The sequence below is a fragment of the Momordica charantia genome (genome assembly GCF_013281855.1).
Source record: "Momordica charantia cultivar OHB3-1 chromosome 8 unlocalized genomic scaffold, Mcharantia_2.0 BLBB01000008.1, whole genome shotgun sequence".
In the NCBI taxonomy this organism is placed as follows: Eukaryota; Viridiplantae; Streptophyta; class Magnoliopsida; order Cucurbitales; family Cucurbitaceae; genus Momordica; species Momordica charantia.
In genome coordinates, this window is record NW_028275166.1 from 10,013,517 (window position 1) to 10,029,506 (window position 15,990).

The window sequence follows — 15,990 nt, forward strand, 5'->3', positions numbered from 1 at the left end:
TCACAAAAGATTTATTCATTGATTAAAAGTAAAATAAATAAAATTTAAATTTAAAAACGAAATTTAAAATATGGTAAAATACATTTTTCATCCCTGACTTTAGAGATAGGTTTCTATTTAATCCTTAAGTTTCAAAAAGTAACGGTTTGATCCCAATTTTTATAAAAATAGTTCTAAAAGGTCCATGAGGCTAAAATTCCGTTAGGGTCGATGGGTTAATAAATTTGATAATATAATAATATAATAATATATTTTTAATATTATATTACTTTTAGTTGGATTTTTTTTTCTTTTACTTTTTTTCCTCCGTCTTCCTTCCTAAGAATTCTGTTATTCCCTTTCAATTCCAACGTCAGACTCCTCCAACACCGTTCCCCTTCGCCTCCAAACGAACCGGCGCCCATCACATCTTTAGTGACAAAGGTCACAGGGAAGCCAAGAAACACCCCCACACCCATCGACAACAGGCTTAAAACAAGCCCGGCAAACATGGACAAGAAAATCGCGAGTAAGCAAAATGCCAACAGAGATGAGGAAGGGGATAGACTTGGCGCCTCGACGGAGAGGTGGGGTTGTGGGTTGTTTGTGGAAGAGAATACCCTGGACACGTGGAGGACCTCTATTGGTACTCCAAGATGACTCATGAGTCATGCCCAGCTCGGACCGCCGAGATCGCTACCACTAGCGTTGACAGATGCTAAGTATGAGGGCCGAGGTGAACCTGGCCGAGGTCCGACCTACCGGGAAGCTCGGTAGGGGCCGATGTGAGCAACTGTCAGCGGCGTGATTATCGGGTGTAACCGTCGGTCCCGAGATTACCGGGTGTAACCGACGGTCCCAAGATTACCGGGTGTAACCGTCGCGAGATTAGCGGGACTACCACTCATAAGTAGAGGACCTCACTCCACGATCAGGTACGATGATTTCTGACCTCGAACTAAGCTGGGAATCCGACCTATACTGACTTGATCGTCGGAGTGCTCACCTTTTTGTGCAGGTCCGCCCAAGTATTCAGATCAGTCCGGAGGCCGAGTTCGAGCTGCAATCTGAAATACACTGTTGTGCATATCCTTGCATAAACATTTGGCGCCGTCTGTGGGAAGGACAATCTAAGTCATCCCAATCCTTTTAAACCAATACGCGAGCGAAAATGGTTCAACCAGCAAACTCGACCAATACGGCAGATCGAAGGACTCTAGCTGCCAGCGATACCCACCATTGGGAGGTCGGAGCAGCAGTGGTAGAGGGGCAAGTTCACGACGGCCTTGCAACAGAACCCCTCCGCAGGTCGGCACGAATTACCGCGTCTGTCCTACCACCTGCGCACCCAAGGACATCCAAGGCCACCCGTGGCCGAGGTGGGACCTCTAAGAAGGGCGCCCGGGGTCCAGCCCCGGCTCCACCAAGTGAGAACTTTGACGCACTCCAGAGAGAAATGGAGGCAATGCGCACACAAATGCGGTCCATGGAGGAAATGTATAACGAGATGATAATAGCTGCAGGCGCAGGGTCTCGATCAGAAAATCGAATGACGCGCATTGACATACGCGAGCAAAGGGGTTCCTACCTCGGCCCAGTCGAGGAGGAATATCACGAAGACAACGAGAGCAAGGGACACACTCGCCAGAGAGGAGACCTCCGTGAACACCTCAACAGAAAGAGAGGCTCATCTCTCCGAAAAGGACAGTCACCATCCCGCTCACATAGGAGCTCCTCCGAACTAAAACCGGCCGACCAGAACGAAAGATCGGCCGGGGCAGAAATGGAAAAGATATAGAAAGGGCAGATCCCAAGTCCAAGGACAGGGGATCCTTTTCCAGCGGCCGAGCTGAGTATCGGAGGGCGGAGAACAGACCTACCAGGAGCCGACCTTACGAACGCTTCACCTCGACCACGATTCCAATTTCTGAGATCCTAACGAACATCGGGAGCCTGGAATGGAAAAACTACTCAAACGTCCTAAGAAGCTTCGGGGAGCCCCGGAGAGACGCAGCAAGGACAAGTATTGCCGCTTCCATCGGGAGCACGGCCATAACACGTCGGACTGCTGGGAGTTGAAGCGCCAAATTGAGGATCTAATTCAAGATGGCTACTTCAAGAAATTTGTGGGAAAGCCCAGGACCAGCTCGGCAGAGAAAAAGGAAGAGCGGAAGCGTTCGAGGATGCCGCCCCGGCGCACTGACCGACCTGCAGTCATCAATACCATTTTCGGAGAGCCAAGCGGGGGTCAGTCCAGACATAAAAGAAAGGAGTTAGCTCGTGCAGCCAGGCGCGGGGTGTGCATTATCAGGGAGCAGAGGCCGACCAGCTCAATCACCTTCGACGGTGCAGACTTGAAGGAGGTCCACCTGCCCCACAATGATGCACTTGTGATCGCTCCCTTGATTGATCATGTGGTGGTCAGGAGGGTGCTGGTAGACGGAGGCGCATCTGCTAACATCCTGTCCTTACCGACCTACCTCGCCCTGGGATGGACGAGGTCGCAATTGAAGAAAAGCCCGACACCGCTGGTTGGGTTCTCTGGAGAATCGGTCATCCCAGAGGGTTGCATCGACTTACCGGTCACGCTTGGGCAGGACCAAACTCGGGTCACCCAAATGGCCGAGTTCGTGGTGATTGACGGTAGGTCGGCCTATAACGCCATCTTTGGGAGACCCATCATCCACTCATTTCGGGCCATCCCCTCGACACTTCATCAAGTTTTGAAGTATTCCACCCCCAATGGCGTGGGCACGGTCCAAGGAGAACAGATCGCTTCAAGGAGTGCTATGCCTCCGCACTCAAAGGCTCATCGGTCTGCGCCCTTGAAACTCTCGCCAGTAGGGATGGGACGCTCGAGTTCAAGGCCGACCTGCCGAGGAGGGAGTTTGCCGCACCCACTAAGGAGCTCGAGTTTGTTCCTCTGTTAGTCCCGAGAAGCAAGTAAGCATAGGAACCAAGCTGGGGGCCACCGACAGAGAGGAGCTAATCCACTTCCTCAGATCCAACTCGGATGTCTTTGCGTGGTCCCATGAGGACATGCCTGGCATTGACCCGAAAATTATGACGCATCGCCTCAGCATATATCCGTCATTCCGACCTGTAAAGCAAAAAAGAAGACCTATAAACAAGGAGCGGAGTGATGTAATTGTTGAGGAAGTTAGCAAACTTTTGAAAGCTGAATACATAAGAGAAATTTCGTATCCCGAGTGGCTCTCCAATGTTGTATTAGTTAAAAAATCTAACGGAAAGTGGATAATGTGCGTAGATTTTACGAACTTAAATAAGGCATGCCCGAAAGATTGCTTCCCACTGCCAAGGATTGATCAGCTCGTGGACGCCACAGCCGGGCACGAACTGCTCACCTTCATGGATGCCTACTCTGGGTACAACCAAATCAAGATGCATGTCCCAGATCAAGGTCATACCGCATTCATAACAGACCAGGGTCTGTACTGTTACAAGGTCATGCCCTTCGAGTTAAAGAACGCAGGAGCGACCTACCAGAGAATGGTGAACAAAATGTTCGCCAAGCAGATCGGCCGGAATATGGAAGTGTATGTGGACGACATGCTTGTCAAGAGCAAGCAGTCTAAGTCGCATCTCTCCGATCTGACCGAAGCCTTCGAGGTTCTGAGGACATATCAAATGAAGCTCAACCCAGCTAAATGTGCCTTTGGAGTCTCTTCGGGAAAATTCTTTGGCTTCATGGTGAACAACCGGGGAATCGAGGCCAACCCCAAGAAGATTAAAGCCGTGCTCGAGATGGAGGCACCTAAGACGCTGAAGCAGCTTCAGTGCCTCAATGGCAGGATTGCGGCCCTGAATCGGTTTGTTTCAAGATCGACAGATAAGTGCCTTCCTTTCTTCAAAGTCCTACGGAGGAAGGGGCCGTTTGAATGGACAGCGGAGTGCGAGCAAGCATTTCAGCAGTTGAAAAGCTACCTCTGTTCGGCACATTTGCTCGCCAAGCCCATGCCGGGGGACAAGCTCCAATTGTACTTAGCGGTGTCTGACAGCGCCGTCAGCTCGGCCCTAATCAGGCAAGAGGAAGCGCGGCAAAACCCGGTCTACTACACAAGCAAGGCTATAACCGAAGCCGAGACCAGATACCCTCAAATGGAAAAGTTGGCTCTTGCTTTAGTCACCTCGGCCCGACGGCTTAGACCATACTTCCAAGCCCATACTGTGGTGGTGCTCACTAACTTGCCCCTAAAAAACATCTTCCATAAGCCAGAAGCTTCTGGACGCCTGATGAAGTGGGCAATGGAGCTAAGTGAGTACGACATCCAGTTCGAACCCCGAACTGCGTTGAAAGGACAAGCAGCGGCAGATTTCATAGCCGAGCTCACACCACCTTCCGAGCTGAGCGAGTCTGATCTACCGTGGACAATCTATGTCAACGGATCCTCCAATGAGAAGGGGTGTGGGGCCGGGGTCCTCTTGCTCGGACCAGGAAGCGAGCGATTTGAGTATGTCTTGCGGTTCGGCTTCCGGACTTCTAACAACGAGGCTGAGTATGAAGCATTTATTGCCGGCCTGCGAATCGCTAGAGCATTGGGGGCCTCTTGTGTTAAGGTCTTCAGCGACTCCCAGCTGGTTGTGAGCCAGATCAAGGAAGAGTACCAAGCCAAAGGCTCCCGAATGGAGAAGTATTTGGGCAAGGTCAGATCGTACCTCGCCCAGTTTCGAACTTACGAAGTAAGCCGGGTTCCCCGAGCAGAAAATTCTAATACTGATGCCTTGGCCAAGTTAGCATCAGCGTACGAGACAGACCTGGCCAGGTCGGTCCCCGTCGAGATCTTAGATAATCCTTCGATCTCAGAGCCAGATCTGATGGAGATCGGCGCTCCAGAGTCCTCATGGATGGACCCGATTGCGGACTTCATTAGGGGCAACTCACCACAAGACCCCAAGGAGCTCAGAAAGTTGGCAAGGCGAGCAGCTCGGTTCGTGGTCCGAGGTGGAGCATTGTACCGACGCGGCTTTTCCCTGCCTCTATTGAGATGCCTAACCCCTGAAGAGGGTCTGTACGTCCTCAGAGAAATCCACGAAGGAGTGTGCGGCAATCACTCAGGCGCCCGGTCGCTATCAGCCAAAGTGATCCGACAAGGATACTATTGGCCGACCCTCAGCCAGGACGCCAAGAAGTTCGTAAGAACTTGCGACAATTGCCAACGCTACGGAACCATAATCCACCAACCACCCGAGCTGCTCACCCCCATCTCGGCCCCATGGCCATTCGCGCAGTGGGGGGTAGACATCATTGGTCCTTTCCCTTTGAGCAAGGGCCAGACCAAGTTCGCTGTGGTTGCTGTGGATTACTTCACAAAGTGGGCCGAGGCCGAGGCGCTCTCCCACATAACGGAATCCAGAGTCACGTCCTTCGTATGGACAAATATCATATGTCGCTTTGGCATACCGCAGGCCATTGTGACAGACAATGGGAAGCAGTTTGACAACGCCAAGTTCAAAGACTTTTGCAGCAAGCTTGGCATAAGTCACCTTAGCTCGTCCCCCGCACATCCGCAAGCAAATGGGCAGGTGGAGGCAGTCAACAAGATCATCAAGCGAGGCATCAAACTTAGACTGGACTCCAAGAAAGGCAGGTGGGCCAAGGAGCTACCAGAGGTTCTATGGTCGTACCGGACCACCCAAAGAGAATCGACGGGTGAAACCCCGTTCTCCCTGGCCTTCGGCTCCGAAGCTGTAGTCCCGGTTGAGATCGGCATGCCATCCGACAGAGTAGAGCATTACGAGCCTACGGCAAATGAGGAAGAGCTGCTCATCAACCTCGACTTGTTGGAAGAAAGAATAGCAATGGCCCAGCTACGCCTGGCGGAATATCAGGGCAGAATGGCCAGACATTACAACGCCCGCGTTCGACCTCGGACCTTTCAGGTCGGACATCTGGTCCTAAGAAAGGTCCAAACCTATGTGGGTGCCCTTGATCCGACCTGGGAGGGCCCGTTTGAGGTCAAGGGCATAGTCCGACCTGGGACGTACGTATTGGCCGATCTGAAAGGAGACGTCCTCGCGCACCCGTGGAACGCAGAGCACCTGAAGCGTTATTATCCTTCAAAAGGGTTTTCAATGGATCTGTAGAAAACTGTTTCAAAAGAATTATGATCGGAATAAACGTGATGATTTAATTTCATGATTCCAAGTCCGACCAGAAATTAAATGGGGGCCACGGACTCCCACGCGATCACATTCCAGCAGTCGGTTAAAATTCAATCCTCCAAAACCTAAGGGTACGAGGTGCGATGCCAAAACCACTGATGAACTTAAAATTCAAACCTTCAAGGTAAAGGGACGATGTGAAAAGTTCAAAATGATCAAGCCTCTGAACCTAAGGGTTCGATCTACGATATGAAGAACAACTACGGACTTAGGATTTTAGCCTTTTAACGTTTTTAAGTTAAGGGTGCGATGTTAAAAAATCCAGAGTTGGTGCAATGCATTGAATGCTAGACAGAGATTCAAATTCAAACTTTCAAATTATTTTAATTGAAGGCGCGACCTCAAAAGTAAGAGGTGCGAGGTAACATTGGCTGCAGTTCAAAGAAAAAGCAAAGAAAGGAAAGATGTTGCCAACAACGAAGTAAAAACAAATGGGAGCTTCTTTATTGAATGGAGAGCAGAGCCAAGGCTTATAGACCTTGCAGCTCTGCCCTGGCACTTATAAACAAAAAACAAAAGAGAAGAGAAGAAAGACAGCGAAAAGCCTCTTGAAGGGTGGTCGCCTAAGAGCCTGCTTGAGGAGCGCCCTCTTGAGTGGTGCCGACCTGATCCTCTTCGAGGTCGGAGTAGTCAGAGTCCAGATCTCTGACGTACTTGTCCACCAACGCTTGGGGGCCAGGGGTGCCACTAGGCCCAGACGCCCACTGCTCAGCGTACCTCTTCTTCAGACCACCGAGATCGATCTGAAGGTCAGGCATGTCGAAGCAATGCCCTTCATGAGAAACTTGAAGCCCGCGTCAGAGAAGTCTTTGGCAAATCCATCGAAGTCAGGGTGTTGCCTAAACGATTCCTCCAATAGGGCTCCATTGCTGAGACGCTCCTTCACCGTCTCCAGCTCGGCAGTCGCATGCTTCAGATCTTCCTCCTTCGCTTCAAGCGCCTGGAGCATGTCGTCCTTCTCCTTGAGGAGTTGGAACTTCTCCTTCTTCAAGCCCTTGGTGATAGCGTGGGCAGCTCGGAGCTGGGCCTTGCGTTTGTCTTCTTCCTTCTTCAGCAGCTCGGCCTTGGTCTCCACCTCGGCCTTCAAAATTTCCACCTCAGAGTGAGCCTTCAGCAGCTCATCCTTCATGGTGGAGGAAGCAGCCTCCAAGGCAGCAGAGAACTCCTCTTTCTCCCTCTCTGCCAGAACTTCCCTCCCATCCAGCTCGGCCTTCACGGCCAGAGCCGATTGAATGGAAGCAACGAACGCCTGAGAAAAGGTACAAATAAGAAGTTAGACCGAGCTACCTGTTAGGTAAATTAAGCAAAAACACCAATCTTACCTCAGCGGCGTAATCGATGGTCCCCTGCAGAACGGACCCTGGGTCACTTACAAATTTGGACGCCCTCCTTAGGCAGCGGTCCAAACTTGCGGCCGAGATGCGGGACACCTGGTCCCTCACCCCAGAACTTGACGGCTGAACTCTGTACCGTGCCGTCACATCGGACGTCCCACCTATCCTGGCCTCAGGATCGTCCACCCGATCTGCGAAGCTCGCAGGCAAGACCCCACGAGCTCCGACCTCCAAGGGGGGGGTGGTCTTCTTCTTCTTCCTCCTTCGCTTCAGAGGGACTTCCTCTCTCACCTCCTCGCCCAAGGGCGAGACGTCCACCGCCTCGGTCTGATCCCTGGGCGCTTCTCCCTCGAAGGACCCCCAGAAGACTCCCGCTCGATCACTAGGGCTGGATCTTCCGTGGCTGGCCCTACCACAGCAGGGGTGGTAGGTTTCGAACTCTGGGTGGCCTCGAGAGCATGGGCTCGGCCCTTGGACTTGCGCTTCACGTTGCTTGCAAATCCGCAAACCATGGCTGTAAAATAAAAACAGGGGTCAACACAAGGTTAGAGGAAAAAGGAGGGAAGCAAGCTCGGCGTACCAAGTTCGGAGTTCGACCTTGAGGATTCAATGGGACGAACTGCGGGGTTGTAATCTAGCAGCCCGGACTCAAGCAGCAGCTTATCGGTCACCAAGGTTCCGACCTTCCTACCCCTCGGAAAACGCTCCTTGTAATATTTCAGCGTGTCGAAGTAGGCTTGCGTAAGCTCGGGGACTGGTCGGATTGAAACTGCACAAAGACAAAATTTGAGTCAGACCTGGATAATAAGAAAGAAAGTTATCACAAGAAGTAAGAACTACTCTGTACCTAGGTTCCCAAACCTAGTGGGAACGTCAAAGAAGGAACGACCTGACTCGTCCTTTGCAAGCCATTCCCCAGAAGCGTAGAACAACTTCCTCACCCATCCCTTGATGGAGGTCGGCCCCTTAACTATACCGTTTGCGCCTTTCCTTGCGCACATATAGAACCGACCAGACTTCTTAGCTATCCTTTTCGCTTCGAAGCACGCGAGAAGTTGGTCTACGTCTAACAACTCGGCCTCTTCACTGTCCCGAGCTCGTAGCCAAAAAAGGATGGCCAAAGCGAAAATGACACCCCACCCATTGGGGGCCACTTGAGCCGGAGCCAGCCCAGTTCGGAAAAGAAACTCTTGGACGAAAGGGTGAAGGGGAAGTCTGAGGCCGTACTCAAACATTTTGAAGTAGAGAGTGACCCATCCCTCTGGAGGATTGTCAGCTCTCTCCCCCTCCTCCGGAATCCTAAGGAGGATGTTCTCAGGGATAGCGAACCCCCTACGAAGGGATCCGAGGTAGTGCTCAGGTATCCTAGAAGGGTATTCCAAACCCTGACCCGAGGTGGAGGCATCACTATCCTCCCCGTCATCGGAGAACCTAAAGTTTTCTATCTCCTCGAGCTCGGACTCTAACCTACGAGCTAAATCCTCATCGGATCCTAAGTTGCTGCTAAAAGAGGACGACATGGCTACTACTTTCGAAAGAGAAAGTGAGGGAAGAGACCGACCAACCAAGGGTTCGAGCTACCTTCAGATCGAACTCCAAGAATTCAGGGAACGGAAGGTATGACCTGAAGGATTGGGGGTATTTATAGCTCGTCGGAGAAATTTCCCCACCGTACACGTGTAATCAACGAGCGGCTAGGATCCTCCCTAAGATCCGAAGCGTCGGAATATTTGAATATTCCGATAATAAATCTACCGCAACGGTTATATTTTCCCACGAATAGGAAGTCGCCACGTGTCCGAAGCAAGTCGAATGAACTTCTCTGCCAGGTCGAGATTGGACCCGACAGAGAGGGGGCCAATGTTTGGGGAAGAGAATACCCTGGACACGTGGAGGACCCCTATTGGTGCTCCAAGATGACTCATGAGTCATGCCCAGCTCGGACCGCCGAGATCACCACCACTAGCGTTGACAGATGCTAAGTATGAGGGCCGAGGTCCGACCTACCGGGAAGCTCGGTAGGGGCCGATGTGAGCTACTGTCAGCGGCGTGATTATCGGGTGTAACCGTCGGTCCCGAGATTACCGGGTGTAACCGACGGTCCCGAGATTACCGGGTGTAACCGTCGCGAGATTAGCGGGGCTACCACCCATAAGTAGAGGACCTCACTCCACGATCAGGTACGATGATTTCTGACCTCGAACTAAGTTGGGAATTCGACCTATACTGACTTGATCGTCGGAGTGCTCACCTTTTTGTGCAGGTCCGCCCAAGTATTCAGATCGGTCCGGAGGCCGAGTTCGAGCTGCAATCTGAAATACACTGTTGTGCATATCCTTGCATAAACATGGGTAATTCAAGACGGGAGCGACTGAATTGTCCGACGATCAAGAGGTAATGGTTCGCATTGGGTGGAATGGGGATGATTTTGGGAGTGAAAATGGAGAAATGGGAGTTGGGTGGGGAAGAGTGAAGAAAAATAGAGGAGATAAAAGGGGAGAAATGGAGGAAAATGGAAACGAATATTGTGGAGAATGAGGACATTCTCGCAAAGAGGAAGAGGCAGTGAAGACAGATTGGAGGACAAAACTCTAAGAGGGAAGAGAGAAGCAAGTGGGGGAGGGGGGAACCAGTAAAGGGGGAGGGAAGAAAAAAGAAATAAAATGCCGCATATAAGATAAAAATTATATATAAAATTAATAAATATTGACACTATAATTTGGGAGGACTATTTAGAACTATTTTCAAAGGTTGGATCATCCTTGATTCCACCTCGTCTTCAATTTGATTTCTCGCTTTTACCAAATCATTTGGCCAAATTTCCCGCTGCCTCTCTTCAGCGCGCTTTTCTTCTCTATTCTCTCTCTCTCTCCGATTCTACCATGGCGATCTCAGAAACTCGGTTTCCTTCGTCTTTGATTCCGAGTTTTCTCTACTCGGCTTCCTCCTCTAACGCCACGCGGCGTGAGAAAATGCTCTGCTCGAGTCCTTGTGTATCGCCGTCGCCGCCATATCCGATCGTTGAAGCTGCATCGCCTTCTTCGCGGAAGACTTTTGCGATTCCCTCTCCGAGTGAACCGAGAAAGAAAATCGAGATGTATTCGCCGGCTTTCTATGCCGCCTGTGCTATCGGTGGAAGCCTCAGCTGTGGTCTCACTCACACGGCCGTCACTCCTCTCGATCTCGTCAAGTGTAATATGCAGGTGCGTACTGGTTTCTAATTTAGATGTATGTTTCTGGCCAAAAAATTTCAAGAGCAGTTTATGATTATACAAGTGTTTCTCAAAATATAGGTATGTTCCATTCAAAATTATTCTGAATTAAATTAATCCTTATATCGTGAATCTTCTGTAATTAATCACTTCGATTAAATTTCTTGTTGTCTTTATTATGCTCGTGTCTTGATGATCAAAATATGTAGGTATTATCAGATTACTATATTTAGGTAACAAGTATCATAGTAGGATGAACAAATAAAATGTTAAATTGAGCTAGTTCTTCATGAAATCTTCTTCCATAACAAATATAGAAAAGCATATCATATGGAATGAAATAGTGCTCTGCATACTAAGATTGCTAGGGATTTGCGCTCAACATAGATATGTTGTGATTTTGACACCGATCTGTTTGTTGCAGCTGGTGATCTTTTAGTTTCACGGGTACAGAGTACTCTTATCGTATTAGAGTTTTATATTCGACCTGTAGCAAAATCTGTACGTGTTATACGAAGTTATTTGTAAGGTCTGTCTTCTCTTGCTTGATAAAGACATGCTTTAATATTATTGTTCTAATACCTTATTGAGCTGCATTTCTTTATGAGAACGTTTATAACCATAATATTCCTGTAAATTCAAATAATAATTTGTCATAGGATGAAGCAAACTTTCATTCCTCTTAGTGAAAGTGATTCTGGACCTCTGTCTCTGTCTTGTTTTTTTTTTTTTAAAAAAAAGAATCATCAATTACTTTGCTTATCCTTCATCTTGTGATATTCGTAGTAGTTCTCAAAATATATCATATTTTGCCATGTATTTTACTTTTAGTCGATCAGGTTTACATATTACTTAGAAGTCCACGATGTGTGTCCTTAATTCGAGCAACGTTTCTCCGTACTATATTTAATTCTGTTTTTTGAAATGCTTGTTTTTGTTATTTTTTTCTTTAATTAATTATTTTCTGTTAGATGAAATCTCTTGATTTACTGTTCCTTGTTTTCCAGACGTCTTGAAATCATGTTAATAAACTAGCGCTTCTTCTGAAATGAATCGAATGAGATATTTGATGTTCTTGATCATTGGGATATGTTTTTTTTCTTCCAGCGAATACTTAAATCTGTGTATGCCTGAAAGTTTGAATATCGTGGCTTGGCCCATGCTATTACTGTATTTCTGAAGTGTGTAACTTATCTTTTCACCAATGATCAATCAATTTTGTTTGTCCTGTGACATACCATATTTCCTTATGTACTAAATTCATACACCGACGCCAACAATTTTTTTCTCCCTTTTCAGATTGACCCTGTGAAATACAAGAGCATTTCATCTGGATTTGGACTTTTGCTAAAGGAGCAGGGAATCAGAGGCTTATTTAGGGGTTGGGCGCCAACTTTTCTGGGTTACAGTGCTCAGGGTGCCTGCAAGTATGGAATCTATGAATTCTTTAAGAAATATTATTCCGATATTGCTGGACCAGAGTATGCAGCAAAATACAAGACCTTGATCTATCTTGCTGGCTCTGCATCTGCTGAGGTGATTGCAGATGTTGCACTTTGCCCCTTTGAAGCTGTTAAAGTTAGAGTTCAAACTCAGCCAGGTTTTGCCAGAGGTTTGTCAGATGGCTTTCCCAAATTTATCAGATCTGAAGGTGCCCTTGGGTAAGCTCACCATATTATCATCTATATCCAATTGCCTTCCTTTGAGGTTAAGGTTTAGAGCCAGCTGCTGCTTGACAATATGTGTTGGAAATATATGTAGGAAATAGATATTTCTGAAATAATCAATATAATAATTGATTTAATTAAAGAGATAAGAAAAATCTATAAATTATGAATGGAGGGACTTGTCCATAGAGAAGATACGCCCCTTCTATTTGGCACTACCCTCTGAAGATATAACAATTCTTGAATCTTTGATGGTTTATATGCTCAAAATAAAATACTCGAGAACAAGATAACCACAATTTTTTTAAAAACTTTTCGTGGAAAAACTGTAGTCTTTAGGTGGCCTCTAGGTCCTCAGCCTCTTTTATTAGGGAGCACTCCCTCTGATTAGGGAGACTCAGTCTAACAAGTTTTGCCACGGCTCCTACCTACTTAATAGGAAGAGTGTATTGATGGATTAAAAGATTTAAAAAGAAAATAATAAAAAAAAGGAATAAAATTAAAATCTTAAAATATCCAACAATATGTGATTCTGTACTAACCAATTTGTCATTGCAGGTTGTATAAGGGTATAGTTCCTCTGTGGGGGCGTCAGATCCCATGTAAGTTATGCTTTCTTTACTAAGATCTTTGGAATTTATAGGACAAGTTTAGATGTTGAGTGTGGTAGTTTTGTGCTTTTAACTGAAACACATCCAAAACCGAAAAAATGCATGAAAGTTTTTTCTAAAGGCACTTTTAAATGTTTGTTGAGTTTTCAAGGATACTTTCTCATATTGAGTTTTCAAGAACTTTTAAATGCGTTTGTTGAGCTTCTAAATGCATTACCATTCATGTCTTTCCTCAGTTTTTCATTCATTCTATTTTAATATTTTTTGTGCAATCACATATATTATGCATATGCCTCCGGTTTCAACTTTTAATTTTTTGATTTTGGGTATGTTATACATGCTGATAGTTCAAACAAATTTTAATTTCATATTCCCTTTTTTCTCCTTCTCTACTGTGGAAATTTTGGGTACGAAGATTTAAGCCTTCGATCTAAAAGGAAACAGTAGATGTCATTTACAGTTGAGCACAAAAATATACTTTATAGACCATTCAGTAGATAGTTGTCCCTTTGTCTCATGTCATCTAGACCACATTATTTGATAAATTTCTTTCTTAGCTTACAAAACGGGAAAACCATGAGCTTCTGCAGATACAATGATGAAGTTTGCAACATTTGAGAATCTGGTTGAGCTGATCTACAAGCATGCGATTCCGAAGCCAAAGAACGAATGCAGCAGTGGGTTGCAGCTGGGGGTGAGCTTTGCTGGTGGATATATTGCAGGTGTTTCTTGTGCTATAGTTTCTCATCCTGCTGATAATCTCGTCTCTTTTCTCAACAATGCTAAAGGGGCTACCGTCGGTGACGTAAGTATTCCACTATTTTGTTAAGCTATCTGTTTCTAAAACAATTTTCTGTTTTTATTTTTAAATTTGTTTTTCAGAATGGCAACAAAATGGACTCTTCAGAATTTGCAACTTTAAAAATACGAACAATTTTATTTGTTTTTAAAGATAGGTCATGTGAAGACCATGTTAGAAAGTTACGAGAAAAAAGGCAACTTTTTTTGAAAATTATGTATCGTTAATTGTTTTCATATAATTTCAATTTTCTTTTAAGGAAAAATTTTATTACAAATTTGATCTTCAATTTAACTTTAAATTTTTAAATGGATCTCAAGTTTTCAACATTGTATCTTGTAGGTAAATAACAACACAAGATTCAAAGTTTCAAAACCTATTAGATTCAATATTAAAAGTTCAAAACCCAGCATTTAAAGTCCAAAGACGTATCAACTACAGTTTAGAAACTTCCAAGTACTAGTTCAACTAAAACTTATTTTAAAATGAATTAAAGTCAGTTATTTGGAGTGGTTACGTTGAAAATGCAGGCTGTTAAGAAACTTGGATTATGGGGTCTCTTCACACGAGGGCTGCCGCTCCGTATAGTAATGATTGGAACCCTCACCGGAGCTCAGTGGGTTATCTATGACGCATTCAAAGTTTTTGTTGGATTGTACGTTTTTCCTATCATTATTGTTAGTTATTTATGTTATTTCCAATGTCATTAATTTACTAATAGCTCCCTTAACTAATTTCTTATTTCCTTTTCAGGCCAACTACCGGTGGGGTTGCCCCTGCCGCCGCCGCCACCGAAGATGCATCTCCTGAACTTTGAAGCGCATATAGGGCGGCCGCCCGCCAACATTCATTGTTGTAAAATTGGAATGGAAACCCACGAAGAGAAAGAAAACAATAAAGTCATTACAATAAAATGAATTTAGGATTTTGGGAAAGGATAGTTGCCGCAAGAAAGAAAACGGTAAAATAATATTTTAAGCATGTACTTTCCCAATTTGGTTCCTCTACTTTCACAATTAGTTCTGGTAGCTCTATCGCTGGATCATTTTTAGTTATCATATGGGCCTCCATGTTTTTTAAAAGTGATATTTTAGTCACAAATTCTAGAATGAATATTGAGTATTGTCATGTTGAAAATTGATTCAAAAAAAGGAGATAAAAAGCAAAATGATACAATATAGGAACTAAAATGAATATTTTAAAAGTATGTAGATAAAAATAGATTCAAATTAAAGTACAATAATCAAAATCGATATTTTAAAATATGACAACTAAAAGTACAAAGACTAAAATAATAAAAGATAGGTATATATTAATTCACACCTTGGTCTCAAGGTTAGGGTATCAAACTTTTCTTTCTAGGCGATGATTTCTTTGTATGATTCTTTAGCCAAGCATATGTATTGTTCATGTATACTGACGGATTTTACTTTTCATTTAAAGTAAACAAAAAAAATACCTAGATTTCCTTCTGATGACTTCTAAGGAAGAAAATTTGATAATTTTTCTGTAGTAGTTATTCAAACTTCATTTATAATAGAAAGGAACATATAGTTTAAATTATAATTAGTAATTTATTTGAAAATAATGTGAAATTCTGCAAAAACGAATTTTTTTTTTTAATTTATCCAAATTTAAAATCAAGAAACAATTATACACTCACAATATTAAAAAAATATATATTCTTTTTTGAGTACAACAAATGTGAATTGGGTGATTGAACCTTCAACCTGAAAGAAAGATACCTTAACCGTTAGCTATGTTCATGTGGACGAAAAAAAATAGAATACAAGTTTCAAATTAATTTCTAAAAAATAGAGCATTAAAATTTATTTTAATGTTTTAATTGTTTAAATTTAATGTGCAAATTATGAATGAAACTAGTAAAAATGTTAACTGCTTATGTTCTGTTTGATACCTCGGATTTTGAAGGAATTCAAAATCATGACCGATTTCAAATGAATTTCATTATTTGGTACCACGTGATTTTGAATGATTTCAAATCCTATTTCTACTTAAAAAAATTTTCATATCAAAATGATCGGATTTTGTAGGATTTCATAGACTTTCAAAGTAAATTACCTATTTAACCTCGTCATATTTTAATTTCTAATTAATAAATTTAGACTAAAAACCCAATTCAGTAAAATTTTTATTTTCTTCATTTCCAGTGAACATCAAAACAAAGAAATCTAATTAATTCTT

The 15,990-nt window shown here is 44.8% G+C and overlaps 1 protein-coding gene across 1 annotated transcript; it reads left to right on the forward strand.

Moving 5' to 3' along the window:
- The first annotated feature begins 10,235 nt into the window (after positions 1-10,235).
- On the forward strand, positions 10,236-14,779 carry LOC111023365 (mitochondrial phosphate carrier protein 3, mitochondrial). Its single transcript, XM_088128229.1, has 6 exons — positions 10,236-10,699; positions 12,008-12,369; positions 12,934-12,977; positions 13,577-13,791; positions 14,316-14,440; positions 14,539-14,779. Exons 1-6 carry the CDS (start codon positions 10,379-10,381, stop codon positions 14,600-14,602), a joined length of 1,131 nt encoding a protein of 376 aa, XP_087984355.1. The 5' UTR covers positions 10,236-10,378; the 3' UTR covers positions 14,603-14,779.
- Positions 14,780-15,990: the final 1,211 nt, after the last annotated feature.